This window comes from Simochromis diagramma, unplaced genomic scaffold (assembly GCF_900408965.1).
Source record: "Simochromis diagramma unplaced genomic scaffold, fSimDia1.1 OVJJ01000304.1, whole genome shotgun sequence".
NCBI lineage: Eukaryota > Metazoa > Chordata > Actinopteri > Cichliformes > Cichlidae > Simochromis > Simochromis diagramma.
Genome location: NW_024387030.1, coordinates 808013 through 822269, shown reverse-complemented (window position 1 = coordinate 822269; position 14257 = coordinate 808013). Strand labels below are relative to the sequence as shown.

At 42.3% G+C, this 14257-nt stretch overlaps 3 protein-coding genes across 4 annotated transcripts; 1 reads left to right on the top strand and 2 right to left on the bottom strand.

Moving 5' to 3' along the window:
- Window positions 1-98: 98 nt before the first annotated feature.
- LOC120739728 (melanoma inhibitory activity protein 2-like) lies at window positions 99-3541 on the bottom strand. Its single transcript, XM_040041604.1, has 5 exons — window positions 3404-3541; window positions 2982-3087; window positions 2758-2891; window positions 2211-2297; window positions 99-2084 (listed from the first exon to the last, which is right to left on the bottom strand). The coding sequence occupies exons 1-5, from the start codon at window positions 3539-3541 to the stop codon at window positions 99-101; spliced, it is 2451 nt and encodes an 816-aa protein (XP_039897538.1).
- Window positions 3542-3672: 131 nt separating this feature from the next.
- Window positions 3673-6998, top strand: gemin2 (gem (nuclear organelle) associated protein 2). The gene is made up of 10 exons (XM_040042836.1): window positions 3673-3825; window positions 3977-4061; window positions 4707-4796; window positions 4955-5014; window positions 5163-5279; window positions 5706-5750; window positions 5845-5913; window positions 6153-6263; window positions 6429-6487; window positions 6679-6998. Exons 1-10 carry the CDS (start codon window positions 3701-3703, stop codon window positions 6716-6718), a joined length of 801 nt encoding a protein of 266 aa, XP_039898770.1. The 5' UTR covers window positions 3673-3700; the 3' UTR covers window positions 6719-6998.
- Window positions 6999-8557: 1559 nt separating this feature from the next.
- Window positions 8558-13612, bottom strand: pnn (pinin, desmosome associated protein). 2 transcript variants are annotated; one of them, XM_040042817.1, is made up of 10 exons: window positions 13448-13612; window positions 12954-13034; window positions 11830-11901; window positions 11482-11557; window positions 11280-11374; window positions 11057-11132; window positions 10765-10920; window positions 10352-10490; window positions 9527-10242; window positions 8558-9493 (listed from the first exon to the last, which is right to left on the bottom strand). In XM_040042817.1, exons 1-10 carry the CDS (start codon window positions 13558-13560, stop codon window positions 9056-9058), a joined length of 1962 nt encoding a protein of 653 aa, XP_039898751.1. In that variant the 5' UTR covers window positions 13561-13612; the 3' UTR covers window positions 8558-9055. The 2 variants fall into 2 exon arrangements, with proteins under 2 accessions (XP_039898751.1, XP_039898750.1); XM_040042816.1 differs by having other exon boundaries at window positions 8558-10242; window positions 13448-13609.
- Between the last annotated feature and the right edge of the window lie 645 nt (window positions 13613-14257).

Genomic DNA, 14257 nt, shown 5'->3' with positions numbered 1-14257 from the left:
TGTTTTAACCTGCTGGGACTCATTTATGTTGTCTTCAACAATTTCCCTTTAGTGCGTGATGCTCGTCACCTGCTGGACTTTCATTGTTTCAACATGTCCTATGCCACTGTTAGCTCACAGGCTCCATTGGAGAACGAGGTCTGATCTGTGGTTGGTGCACTTGTTCCTCTATCCTTTGGGATAGTTTGAGTGCTTCTACCAGAGTTATGCTGCGAATCAAATTCCTGTGAGCTCAGAGTTTCTCCCTCCTGCTCTAACTCCCCATGAACTGTCTCTGCTTCTGTGTTATTATCAAAAAGAGCTACTGTATCTGAATTGTCATTATTTGTTTCAGCACTACAAGGAGTAAAACTTTCATTCTCAGCTGGAACTGGATCGTTTTTCTCCATAGATGACGGTAAGTGAGGCTGGCTCTCTGTGCTACTGTCTTCTACATCACCGTTCAGCTCCTCAGTCTGAGTTTCAGGTAAATCTGTATCCTCATTACTGACTTCTCCTTTATTATCGTCACCCCTGGTGATTTTAAGAGACATTTCTGTGGGTTCTTCTGTGTTATCAGTTTGATTTGTGATTTCTGCCCCTTCCTCCTCCACACTTTCTGATTTCTTGTTCTCCATCTGGTCTTTTTCATCTTCCTTGACCAGCATAGACGTTGACTTTAAATCCACTGAAACGTGATCAGGGCCCAAAATGCTTTCAGATGGTGTTTCAGATGGTGGTGTTGAATCCTGACTGATGGCACTTGGAGTTTTTCTTTCTTCCTCTCCTGACTCCCTGCTATTATCCATATGTTCATTTCCAATTGGTTTGTGAATCACAGCGTCTTCACCTTCCCTTTCTGCAGATCTCTCCTCATTTATTTTGCTTTTTTCTATATTGTCATCGTCATCTTTACTGGGGGGTGATTCTGCTAAGACCTGAGATTCTTCTTCAAACTTCCTTTCAGGAGAAACATCTTTGTTATCAACTGTGGGTTCAGCCTCTTCATGGAAATCGCTGTTTATCCCACTGTCTGAAATATCTGTGTTGCTATCAACACTCTGACCATTAAGTGGTTCTGTAGACGGGATATTTTGGTCTTCTGACAGTTCTTCCACCTCCTTTGAATTATTGCTTGTCTTAATAATTTCCTCCTCTGATTCACTGTGATCCACATTCTGCGATCCTGTTGGTTGCTCTAAAGTTGTGATTATTTCTGCCTCCTTAGATTCACTTTCTTTGTTTTCATTATCTCCAACTTTATCTTTCCTGAAACCTAGAATACCTTCAATCTCCATGTTTAACCAAGAATTAGCCTGCACCTTCTCCTGCTTCTCCTGTCCTGACTCCTGACTGGTCAAACCAAACCCCAGTGTGCTTGACAGCCCATTCCCCAACCAACCTAAAGTCCCCATCTCTTTCTTCTCCTCTTCCTGCAACTGGCTGCCTTCGAGGTCCAAGGACATCCTCCTGCTCCTGAATTTCTCTGTGGGTTCTTTGTCTTCATCTGCTTCTTGTTCCTCTTCTGTCTCACTTTTGCTTCCACCTCCAAAGCTGAGCCACCCAGTCATGGTTGAAGTTAACGATTCAGCAGTTTCTTCTTTAAGTTTCACATTTTCTTTGCCATTGTCAGGTTTTCCATTTCCTCCGAAGCCTAGCCATCCTGTCACAGAGGATGTGAGCGTTTCAGACTGAGTGTCTTCCCTCTTATCTTCTATCTCCCCTTCAACCACACTGTCTGGTTGGTCCTCTTTACCCAGACCTAACCATCCTGTCACTGAAGAACCAAGCCAGGAAGAGGAGGGAGACCCACCTTGTTGATTAGGAACCACAGGAATCTCATGTGTCTCCTCTTGAAACCCAGCTCCGGAACCACCAACATTTTTATTCTGATCCTCTTCTTCTTGTTCTTCTTCTTCCTGTGCAGAAACTGGGGAGTCTGAGGTTGTTAAGTGGCTTTCAGCGTTCGTGTCATCAGTGCTTTGGGTAATTTTTTGTGTGGTTTCTGGCTCCGGGATTTGGATTTTCTGATCAATATAATCATCATCATCATCCATATCCAGATAAGTGGAGCCAAACTCATTCATGCAGAAGAAATCAGATTTCTGCAGAAAAAGGGCAAATTTTTAATTCTTAAGAAAGGACACTAGGAAGAAAAATTAGAAATAATAATAATGCTGACAATACTTTTTAATACTTAAAGTTTGTTTACATATGAATGATGAAATTACCTGTGTTTCCACTACTTTCTCCACAGTAGTATGAACCTCTTCTTCTTGCACTGCATCCTTTGGAAAATATCCAAACTCTTTGTCAATCTGAAATAAAAAAGGAAGCAAAGGAGCTGTCAGCATTTTTCTTCTTTCTACCTTGAAGAAACAGAAATCTCAACATTTGTCATAATAGATCATTCTTTAAAAATATTCTCTGTCATTTGTTGTTTCTGCATTGGTGATGACTGCAAACATAATCTTTTATAATAATCAAATAATTCATTCTTCCTTTGCACAGAGAATAGGGGCACTGTTATTCTGGAAAAGACCAATACCATCAATCAAAGGATAAAGGTCATCACACAAGTTTGTACTGATTAATTTGAGGTTGCCCTTTCATCCTAGGGAAACACCCTGGCAGCACACTGCCCCAAACCTCACAGTACTACAGTGCAGGGGTCAGAGGCTTAGGTTTTCCTTCTGCCTGTCTCTAAGTGAGAACCTGACATGAATGAAGATTTAGGGAAGTACAGAAAGGGAAAAAAGATCGAAATATGACACATACACTGCCTGCCCACAGGTCATTCCTCTTTCCAGTCAATTTGTGGTAAACAAAGATTGTGTCTCCTTGCCTGAAGCTCAGGAAACGACAGTCCTTACCACGGTGGTCCCTTATAGCCTGCACTCTGCTTAGGAGGCCTACACACACCACAGCAATAGAACACAGTTGTGAGGTGACCATCATTATCGTCATTAATTTAAGGAGCTATCAGGAGATTTTGGACTTACTTTGACACTCAGAGTCTCCGCAGATCTTGTAGTCAGACAATAATCCGATATTTAAGTGGGGTAAAATCACTAAAACTGCACCCAGTGACCACAGGAATCTAGAGACCTGAAAAATAGCCATGATTATCTGACTTTTAACTGGAGGCTATAAGTAGTAAATGTCCATAGTGGGGTGGAAATAACTCCCGTTGTGCTGGCAAGTGAACATTGCCTCTGAGCTGCTGCCTTTTGAAGACTCAATGCTAAATGAAACAGCTGAGATAAGATATAAGGCCAGCATGGGGATAATCATTAACATCTCAGGCCTGCTTGCAATACCAAATATTATCAGTTCGCTGGTCAAAGGTTTCTATTTCATTAGAAGACTTGATATTAATGGAAAATTGCTTTAATTGATATTTAATTGAGATTTTAATGCGTACACACATAAACGGGGTTCCGGGTAAACGCCATGGCAATTTAAAACAGACCCACTCCATTATTTTCGACCTTTCTCCAGGACTGACAGCTGGTCTGTTGCTGTGGCAACAAGGCAAACGCGCGCACAAAGACGACGTCATCACTATGCGTTTGTTTTGCGAGAGAGATGGCGGTCTAGTCTGGTTGTGTTTACTCTTGGTAAAAGTTTAGTGTTCTGGTCCGTTGCGAGTCCGTATTTTTAATTGAGCTTGACTGCTTCATTTAGTTAAAAGCTAGCCGAGCTTACACATTCAGTCACAATGAAGTCAGACGTGGAGGAGTTAATGCCGAGACTGCTGCCCGTGGAGTGTGGATCCGGTACCGTGGGCGACCTGGACCTGAGCGGACCGCCGAGAAACCCCCAGGAGTACCTCCGACAGGTCCAGTAAGTGCATCGCAACCTGAAGAACACACCTCTTATTAATGCTCGCGTGTAATTAACTCCTAGATTCTCTTTGCCTGTTGTCTCTTTGATGTGTTAATGTATTGGTTGAGGTGGTCGGGCTGCTTCAATTAACCTTTTTCCTTTTGGACAGGCTGGAGGCTTCATTGTGCCCAGAGGTGGTGGTCGCTCAGATTGACCCCAAAAAACTAAGGAAGAAGCAAACAGTGAATGCATCTGTGAGTAAACTGAGAGGCAAATGTATTGAGACCGGTTGATGCTGGAGATGTATGACAAATTAAAGGAAATTACAAAGCCCTGACCCTGATAGTGACAGGGTTCATTAGCTTTGTTACTCTGTGGTGTCTGCAAATCAAAGTATTTCAAGTATTTTTACCTTGATGTGAGCAATCAGTCCCACTCATCATGGGCGTGAATGTCCTCATAATGTTGGGCTTTTAAATGATTTCTTTGAATTTTTCATTTTTTTCAGGGTGGATTGATTTTAAAGCATTCACTTCAATAACCTTGAAAAACAAGAATTGGGTGCACAAGTTTTAATTTACTTTTGATTTTCTGTAATCCACAAAGGGTCAAAACATTCATACCCACAATGAGTGGATGGAAACTTCTGAGCACATCTGTACGAATCTTTCTTAATATATTTTCATAGTTTTCACTGCACAGTTAGAAATGAATGATAGGCTCTGAAAAATGTGCTGTGTTCGATTTTTACGTTGATCATGTAAACAGTATACAGAAGTTCATTTAGCAAAGAAAAGAAGATGCTATACAAAATAAAACAAAACACATTTCAATAATGCTTCATCTGTTCTGATTATTTCTCAGTTACGTTTTTTGTGGGGTTGTTTTCTGGTTTTTAGGTGGCAGGGTGTCATGCTGCTCCAGTGGGTTTCTCCCCAAGTCTAAGATGGCAACAACAACAAGTCAGCAATTTCTCTCAAGTCAGACAGGTAAGAGCCTTTTTGCTGTTATGATATTATACAATAGCACAGCCTAACAGAATTCACTAAAACTATTTGTAGGTCTAAATCCGCAGAAATTTGTACAAATGGATATTTGACAATTTATGAACTTTTGTTTACATTTACAACATTTTTTTTTCCTTTAGAGTATCACAAGGCACAGGAAACACTGGACCAGCCAAACTCTAGATGACAACGTGCTGATGGTAATGTGGTAATGTGTAAATTTTAATGCTTCAGCATGCAATGCTTTCCTCTAATAACCAAATAAATACTTTGTCTTTCTCCAAGAGGCAAACTTAAAACCAGAATTCATGTTAAAATTTTATGTATGCTCGTATTTGTATGTTACAGCCGAAGCTAACGGATGAGGAGGGTTGGAAGAGGTTTTGTTTAGGAGAGAAGGTCTATCTGGGCACTTCATCCTCCCACACAGATGCAGAACCAGAGCCAGCACTGGACTATAGCAAGGTTATATATGTAATGGCTATATCTCAATGTTTTGTGTCATCATGAATATAATCTGTAAGATTTTTTGACAGTAAAGAAGCTGTCGGTCACATCTATCACCTATTGGTTAATGAGGTTTTGTCACAAAGCCTCCAACTGAGCACTGAAACTGGACCTGAAACCACACACTTACAAGTAACAACCTGTGATTGAAAATCTTCCTAATAATGCCAATAATTTAAAAAAAAAAAAATCACTTCATGTTGTATTCAGTGTGAGCTGAAACTAGTGACTGAGTCATCAGGGAGTTGTGGGCCATTTTCCCACAGATTTCTATGTAAACGGAAGTGTTTTTATTTAGAGTGAAAGCACTTCAGCATCGGCATTACTTTTCAGATCCAAAATGTGTACTGCTCTATTTACCTCAGCATTTCTCTGTCTGTTCAGATGGGGTTCCCTCCCTTCCTAAGCATCATCAGCAGGCTAAACCAGGTAAACGATCCCTCTATAGACATTCAAGATGTTCTAAACCAGTCAAAGCTTGATTAGAAGATGTGTGTGTTTGCGTTTTCCCACCTGTCTACAGTCTACAGTGCTGATGGTGTTGGAAATCCTCATCGGCTGGTTCGAGGAACGAGAATTTGTTCCACAGTTGGTGAGTTTGGTGTATTAGCGCCACATTTTTATGCTGATTCCGAACTCCACACGCATTTATAGTCATCCTGTGTTGCATTCAAGATAGATATGAGCTGACTATGAATGCATTCCGCACAGATATCATGAAACCAAACATTCCTTCAGCTTCTGTCTTATGTTTCAGATATAGAAGGTGATGGTTTATTGGCTGCAGTTATTGTGAAATACTTGAGTTTGCAGTCTATCTTCTTGTTCCAGGGGCGCTGGTTGTATGCTTTATTGGCCTGCTTGGAAAAGCCTCTGTTGCCTGAAGCTCACTCATCCATCAGACAGCTTGCACGGAGATGCGCCCAGCTCCGCAGCACGCTGGTAGGCCACAATCCTACCATCTCCTGTAAAGCACTATCTCTATGTGCTATCACTCCATGCTTGAAACGGCCACAGCAGGCCATGTTTTTCTCGTTCTTTGTTGAGATTTGATGATATTTGATTTTATTTACTCTGAGTCTTTTCCCTGCTTGCATGACTTCACAGGACAGCCAGGAAGATGATAAACTGCCCGCCCTCAACCTGCTCATCTGTCTTGTTGCCAGGTAAGGTTCTCTGTATTTTTCTTATATGGAACTCTGTGTAGATAAAAACCCCTAAATGTTTTTTTGTTTGTTTGTTTGTTTGTTTTTTACCACCAGTGTCTAAATTGTTCAGGGTGACGATACCATGATATTGCTGTCTGGATGTGTACAGAGGATGCAGCTATACTTCCTTCCTTTTATTTTTACTGCAGGTACTTTGAACAGAATGATCTGGCAGATCAGCAGGAGTGAAGCCAACCTGATCTGTTTAACCTCACCAACATATGGAGGATCATATTGTTAAGTCTGGCTGCGGTGAAAGCTGAAGTTCGAAAACAAAGAGACTGGATTACAAACACATGTTTTTATTTGTAAGGTATTTGGTTACCTGCACAGAGCAGCGCTGGCACACAGGGACTACAAGCAAATGCAGCAGGATCAGGGCTACTTTTTTCAAACAGGTTTATGCTTTTCTTTGTGCATTTATATGTGTGTAATTTAGCTCTAAATAAATGTTTTCTATTATCTGTGATTTGTAAGAAAACGCTGTGTGTGTGGACATCATTGCTGATTATGTGTATGCAGGTTCTCAGTCATCCAGGTCATTTTTATGGCCATGTCTGTTGTGAACAACCATCATTGAACAGGTGTGGTGGCTAACGACTCCAGCTATCAGCCACCTACAATACAGTCCCAGGTGCTTCAACCCCCCTCACACATTGCCTCAAGTGACCTTAATAGCTCATGATAGGGTGGGGCAAGGCCTCACACACTGGTTTAATCCTTAATAGTGTGTGAATGTGTGTGTGTGTGAATGGGTGAATGACTGAATGTAGTGTAAAGCGCTTTGGTGTCCTCAGGGACTGAGTAAAGCGCTATACAAATGCAGGCCATTTAATCCCAGGTGACAATGTCTCTCACCTTGACTTGAGATGACTTGTGATCAATAGTGTGTCAACGACCCTCAGGGGCATAATGCCCCACTAAGTGTTTAGTACCTGGAACTCTTCACAACCGTGAAGAAGTCTTGTTGCCTCCTTTTCTCTAGCTAATTACACTTTTTCTAGTTGTCAAGCCCTTGTGATCATGTCAAATAGATTCTTTAAAAATGACAATTTAAGAATGACTTTATACATGACAATTCCTCATAGATATACAGTGGAACCAAATATACTGCAATTACAAATCCAATCAGGTACACTTGGGTTCCTAATTAAAACAAATTCCCATATACTTTAAAAAAATGTTTCTAAAAAATAAATAAATGAAACAACATGGACATAGTTTGTGCTCAGTTCTGCATGTTTTGTAGGGCATGACAGATTGTCATGTCGTTGTAGGTCTTCCTTCACTACATCCATGAATCTTCTCTTGAGGTCTCCCGGATTTCCTCCTGCTTTGCAGCTCAGCCTTCTACATCTATCTCGACCCACTATATACGCTATCCCTCCTCTGCACACCCCCAGACCATCTCAGGCTTGCCTTTTTTGCTCCACTTGTGTTGGTCACTCCCAATGAGTTTTTGCATTTTAGGGCTGGTTACCCACAAAATACACCAGATCTCTGGCTCTTCCACAACATGTCTTTTATCCAGTCTTCCTTCTCTCACCTGAACCAGTCGCAGCAGATGGCCCCGCCCCTCCCTGAGCATGGTTCTGCTGGAGGTTTCTTCCTGTTAAAAGGGAGTTTTTTCCCCTTCCCACTGTCACCAAAGTGTTTGCTCATAGGGGGTCATATCATTGAGTTTTTCTCTGTATGTATTATTGTAGGATCTATCTTACAATATAAGGTGCCTATAGGCAGCTGTTGTTGTGATTTGGCTCTGTATAAATACAAGATTGACTAGATCAAACATCTTCAGGGTTCAACTACATGCTTGAAAACTAATTCAGTTCCATGCCATTAAAATAAGCATGATTGTGTTTTTGTAGTACATGTATTTGAACTTAACCACTGTTGGCGCTTCGCACATCCTTAGGAAAGTATAACTTGTATTTTGAGGATCTTTTTTTGCCTGAACTGTGCAATAAACTGAAGAGTGTGATGTATTAAAAAATAAATAAAACAAAAATAAGAATTCACACAAACAAGCATATTTTCACTACTTCAACTTTATTTTGAAGCAGATTATCAGTCATTAACCCCACCCCAGCAAAAAAAGTTTCAATCCAGTATTTGAGCAAATCACGCTTGACATTGTTGAAAACAGTGGAAATAAATGGGAATAAACAGCGTTGTCACAACAACATGAAACAAAAGTAATGTATGTGAATGACCACCATCAAGAGCCCAGCCTCTTCATTATGCTTAAGATGAAAAAGAGAACATTCACAACCTTCTTCACTGTGTCACAAAGACCTGTGTAAAGACCAAATCTGAGACTAAGGATAAATCATTTGGAATTTACACCTTTACTGTTTAAGGGGTTCAATTAGAGATGGACTCTTTTGCCTCCAAGTTAAAGATGGAGGAACTGGCCACCAGCAGACCCCCTGATGTCAAAACTATTTTATGAGGAAACAATGTTGGAAGTAAAGAGCTGGAAGCTTATTTTCCATCAGTTTTTACAGAAGCTGAATAAGAACCAGATTAGCGTCGCTTGTCCTTCCTGTCTCTATCTTTATGCTCCCTATCGCTCCGGGACGACCTGCCCCTTCCTTCCTCGCTCCTCCTCTTCCTCCTCTCCTTCGATCCCCTCGAGTCCCTCCCTCCTCCGCCACTCCCTCCTCTCTTGTGGCTTCGCCTCTCGTCTCCCTTCTTCCTGTCTCTATCTGAGGGCCTCCTCTTGCGTTTGCCGCTGTCTCGGCTGCGGCTACGGCTGCTGCTGTTGGATGATGAGGATGAGGAGGAAGAAGAGGATGATGAGGAGCGGCTGGACCCGGAGGAGGAAGAGGAACTTCCGCTGGAGGAGGAGCCAGAGGAGGAAGAGGAAGAGCTGTTACTGCGACTGCGGCCTTTCCTCGATTCCTTTTCCTTCTTTCTCCCTCTGCCGCTGTCCTCCTTAGCTGGGGCAGTAACAGGGACCTCCTCTGAAGCAGGTAGTTTTTGTGGGGGTTCCTCCTGGGATTTCCCTTCCACTGCCTGTCTGTCAACTATGGAGTCCTGGACCGTAGATCCAGGGACTGTGGACACTTGTGCAGGCACACTAGGGGCTGACTGGGGTTCTGGGGTTTTAGATGCCCCATGGCTCACAGGAGACTCTGCTGCTGGTTCCTCAGCAGCGTGGCTGGGCTCGGGCTGATGGCTGGTGTTTTCGGCTTCCTGGCTGCTTACAGCTGGTTCAGAGGGCTTGCTGTCCTGGAGATCTGTGGGCCCCTGCTTACGTTCCATCTCTACCCCTACATCCTTACCCCTGTCCTCCTCCTCTACTGCCTGCTCTACCTCCATCTCCTCTGACTCTGGACTACCCTCTTTGTCTCCCTTCTTCTGATCCTCTCCTTCCCGCTTCTCCTCACTTAACTCCATCCCTTCCTCCTCTTCCTCTACTTTCTTAGACACTTCCTTCTCCCCTTCCTCCATTTCCTCCTTCTCTGTCACCTTTCTATCCCTCTCCTTTTCCCTTTCCTCCTCCTCATCTTCCTCCTCTTCTTCCATCTCTACATTGCCCTTATTACCTGTCACTTTGACTACCTGACCTGCTGGCTTACCCTCCTCCGGCTGCTCCGTCCCTGTTGCCGCTGTGTTGCCGTCCTGTTCGCGGTTTAGTTGTCGACGGGGACGCGACTCCATCTTGCTGAGGTGTTCAGCAAAAGCCTCACGCCTCTCTTCAAACACAGCTGTTGAGAAAAAAAAAATCCTCATGTTATTTAGTAGACAGATCCCCTGTGAGTATATAACACCGCCACAACACTGTCAGTGCACTTCCAAAAATAAATTGCCACTCACTATTTAGTTTCTTGGTGGATTCATCGAGGAGTTTCTGTGTTGCGGAGCACATTTTTCCAGGCAGGTAGAAGATATGAGGCTTGGTCTTTGTGCGAATGTATTTCACCAGGCGATTATTGTGGCTGGTCCACTCCTCTTGCTTTGGATGGGGGGGGGAAAAAAAAAAAAAAAAAAAAAAAAAGAAGAAAAAATTGATTTTACATTTCCCATCATTCTAGCTACAAAAACAGACTTTAAAAGACTAAGTATTAAATTAGATGTTTATCAAGTTACAATTTGGTGTGAGACTTAAGCAGTGATAAATGAAATAGACATTTAGTTTGGCCGAATCAGTAAGTCCAGTTTCATTAAAAATAAACAAAACTCAGCCACTTTCATGCTAGTCCCACTTTCAAACAAATACACCGTCTTACCAATTGAGCCAATTCCACTTTCTGCTCCAGAAGTCTCAACTCTGTCTGCTTGGCTCTCCTCTCCTCAAACAGCTCCCTCTTTTCATTCTCCACCTTCTTTCTCTCAGCCTCAGCCTGAACCTCGAGCTTCTGCTCAATCTCAGAACGCCGCTTTTGCTGCAGGATGACAAAAAGAAATATGAAGCAGAACAAGAAAACAAAATCATGGAATTTATGACATCATCAACACAGAAACCTATATTTTCAAAAGTACTGTTCTCATAACCAAGCAAAAGATGAATCCATTCCTCACCTTTTCTGAAGAGACATTTGACTCCTGCTTGAATTTCTGAAGGGTCCCCATGAGCAGGCCGAACATGCGCCGATTCCTGACCAAGACAACACAAACAACACCAACACACACTTAATTCTCAGCTGTAGACACGTTTTGCCATTTGCCAGATGAAATTAAACCAATCATGGCTCAGGCTATTTAGTAACCAACTCTGAATGTAAAACTAGAGTTTAAGAGCTACCTCTGTTTTCCCCTCTCATCCATGGTTTGGTCCTGAATGAGATCTCGGCGCGTTCTCTCTTTGGAGGTAGCTACTACAGACGACTGCAACGCCGGCTGAAGGAAGGACAAGAAGCAAATGTTAGGATTTTTATCACTTCAAAGCAGGAAAAAAATCCACTGTGAGAAAGCAAATACTGATCAAGTATTTTTGACAAAATTACCTTTTTGACATCATCGTCATCCTCGGCGTCGCTGTCGTGACGCATGTCCCTCCTGGCCCTCTGGTCCCCTGCCAGCCTGCAGCCACACAAAGATCAAATACTCATAAGAGATGGTACTTTGAAATCAAGACAAGGAAAAAAAACTTACAGAAAGCTGAGAATTAATTCAAATAATGCCTCACATGTGCAGAAATACACCCCCCCCCCCCCCCAAAACAAGAACCATATTTTCTTACATTTGTTAAATAATCTTAATATTAATGAAGGGTTTCAGGTAAAATGTGTTACACAAGCTCCAAAACTAGAAACTACCCAATCACTATATTATATTTCAAGTCGAGATCTCACCTTAGCAGGGCTCCTTCGATGTCCCTTTGCTTGGCAGGAGGGCCGCCGCTTCCCATGTCTGAGAGACTGCGTCTGAGAGAGGACAAAGAGGAAAACTTTAGAAATGCACAGACTGAATTTTTAAATATTTTAAACTGTTTAAATAATTTATTCTACCTTTTTTTGGAGAGACACAAAGAAACTCCAAGAAAGCTGATTCTGTTCATCTGGACGTGTCGTCGGAGAAATGCTTCACTCATCCAAGTGACTGAGCTCAGACTGAGCTCACTCTAGGTTTCCCCAACCTTTTAAACTGTTTATTTGCATAATGACCGAAACTACCGTTAAGGACCAACAATGGGCCCTGAGGTCAGTTTCATTGTCCTTAAGTGGTCATAGCACTTTGCATATTAAATCACTTGAATGAGCGGCCAAAGGTTTCGCCCACTAAAAACAACGCCCTGATGAACAATCAACTTCCTGGGATTTAATTACTTGGACGATTGAGCATGCATCAAGACAAAAACAACAATTTTCAAACCCTCTTTGAACATTAACTGAAACACCAGTGGTTCCTTTACAGACTGAATCATAAAAACATCATAGACAAATGTGATTAACATTTATCTCCAACTCCATGTTTTTGTTCTTGGACTTGGCTATAGTGGGTGTGGATGGTTCACATTTCAAAACAAAACAAAAACACCCAAGGCAAATTATCCTGCAAAATGGGGCAGCTTCTCAGTCCATTACAGTTTGTAAACCAAGCTACTTACTTAGAGAAAGTTATATAGTTTCTGCTTCTGATAATTAACTTCCCCGTAGCCGTTAAAATGAAAAAAGAAAATCACAACAATTCACCCTTTTAATGTCTAACTGATGAAATCAATATGATTATAAGTGTGAAGGTTTGAACTGGTTTGTTGCTTGTTACAGAATGCAAGGCGTAGTGTATGACCATTTGTACAATATACAAGGCTTATTTAAGAAGTGACTTGACGCAAAGTCTCACATTTAATACAATGTGGAAGATGTGTGAGGGGTGGGGCGGGGGGTGAAGTACTGTTGTACATACTTTTCAGATCACACACTAAAGTTGAAACTCTAAAGCTCTTTTTTTCGAGATGGGGGGCGCAAAGATTTACCTGAGCAGGTTTATTCCTCTGCCTCTACCACCTCCTCCAGGGCCTGCCATGGGGCCGCCAAGCCGACGGATCTGACCCGGCCTGCAAGCACAGCAGACACCGAGGTTAACACAAAAGAAAGAATACAGTCTGACAAATAAGACTCACGTTAACATTATGCATTTGTGTTGCTGCAGAACCGTTGTATTATTAAGCAAGGCAAAGTGATGTGCCGCCCGGACGACGCCTCCTGCAGGGCCTCGACTCTGTTCATCTACCCGATTTAATGTTCCAACTCAATATTTAAAGAAGTCACTGATTTGGTTCATTTTTATTCGTTTGATGCGAATAAATTAGGATGGTAAAAACATTATATGTGCGACACAAAACAATGAGGCGGTGCTGTTTGCAGGTTAGCCGACCCACGCTAACTTAGCACGCGTCGACTGAGTACAGCTCTTCAGCTTCACTCCAGGAACTCGATAAAAAAATAAATAACCAATTAAGCTTTTTACCTTGATTCATTAGGATCACGTCCGGTCAGTTTACGAATATTATCGTCCACATGCTTCAAACTTTCCTTGGCTTTTTCTAGCTGGTCTTGCAAGCTCCGCACTGCCACCGCCATCTTGCTTCCAGTTAGCGCGAATCACGTGTTCGTCCTCTTCTTCTACTTCTAGACTCTTCTTCTTTTTCATCCTGTCTCTTCATCAACGCATCACTGCCACCCTCTGGTCGGGGATGGATAATGCTTACTAACGTGTATGTATTGGTTCTAAAATCGGGGGTGAATGGCGTGTTTGCGTGTATCTGAAATAAATTTAATTTCCCAGCCTTAGAAGGATCTTTAAAATTGATTAAACTAAATTCAGCTCGGCCTTCAACTGAAGGCAAGAAGCAGCGGATTATTCACCACTGCAGGGCTGACAGGGCTGGACTGGCCATCGGGCATACCGGGCATTTGCCCGGTGGGCCGCTCATGATTTTTCGTTTTTATGGGCCGATGGGGTTTTATTTATTTATTTTTTTAACGATATAAATGAATGGTGGTGGATTGGCCAGTTGGTCATGATCGACTCTGGGCTTGACCAGTTACAGCAGAGGAGGTCGAAATTTAAAGTTGAGGTGAAAAGGAACGCAATTTCATCACTACTTCAGCTAGAAAATTGCTAATTCAATCATGAAACTGATCAATGATCAGCTGATCGGCTTTTCTCTCCAGAAAGAGGGAACCAGCAGATGTCGCGCTAAACAACAGCAGCACGTTTAAGCTTGATCAGCTGTCGGTAGAATTTATTTAATGTTAATTTCAAGTATCAGCTGAT

Coding starts and splice junctions, on each gene's coding strand:
- pnn (XM_040042816.1), bottom strand. CDS start 13,560: ATGGCGGTGGCAGTGCGGAGCTTGCAAGACCAGCTAGAAAAAGCCAAG. Junction 13,035..13,447: donor CGTGATCCTAATGAATCAAG/GTAAAAAGCTTA, acceptor CTGTGCTTGCAG/GCCGGGTCAGATCCGTCGGC. Junction 11,133..11,279: donor GATGAGAGGGGAAAACAGAG/GTAGCTCTTAAA, acceptor TGTCTTGGTCAG/GAATCGGCGCATGTTCGGCC.
- LOC120739728 (XM_040041604.1), bottom strand. CDS start 3,541: ATGACGTCGTCTTTGTGCGCGCGTTTGCCTTGTTGCCACAGCAACAGA. Junction 3,088..3,403: donor CCGGAACCCCGTTTATGTGT/GTACGCATTAAA, acceptor GCTATTTTTCAG/GTCTCTAGATTCCTGTGGTC. Junction 2,298..2,757: donor ATGACCTGTGGGCAGGCAGT/GTATGTGTCATA, acceptor TTTTTATTTCAG/ATTGACAAAGAGTTTGGATA.
- gemin2 (XM_040042836.1), top strand. CDS start 3,701: ATGAAGTCAGACGTGGAGGAGTTAATGCCGAGACTGCTGCCCGTGGAG. Junction 3,826..3,976: donor GAGTACCTCCGACAGGTCCA/GTAAGTGCATCG, acceptor CCTTTTGGACAG/GCTGGAGGCTTCATTGTGCC. Junction 4,797..4,954: donor ATTTCTCTCAAGTCAGACAG/GTAAGAGCCTTT, acceptor TTTTTCCTTTAG/AGTATCACAAGGCACAGGAA.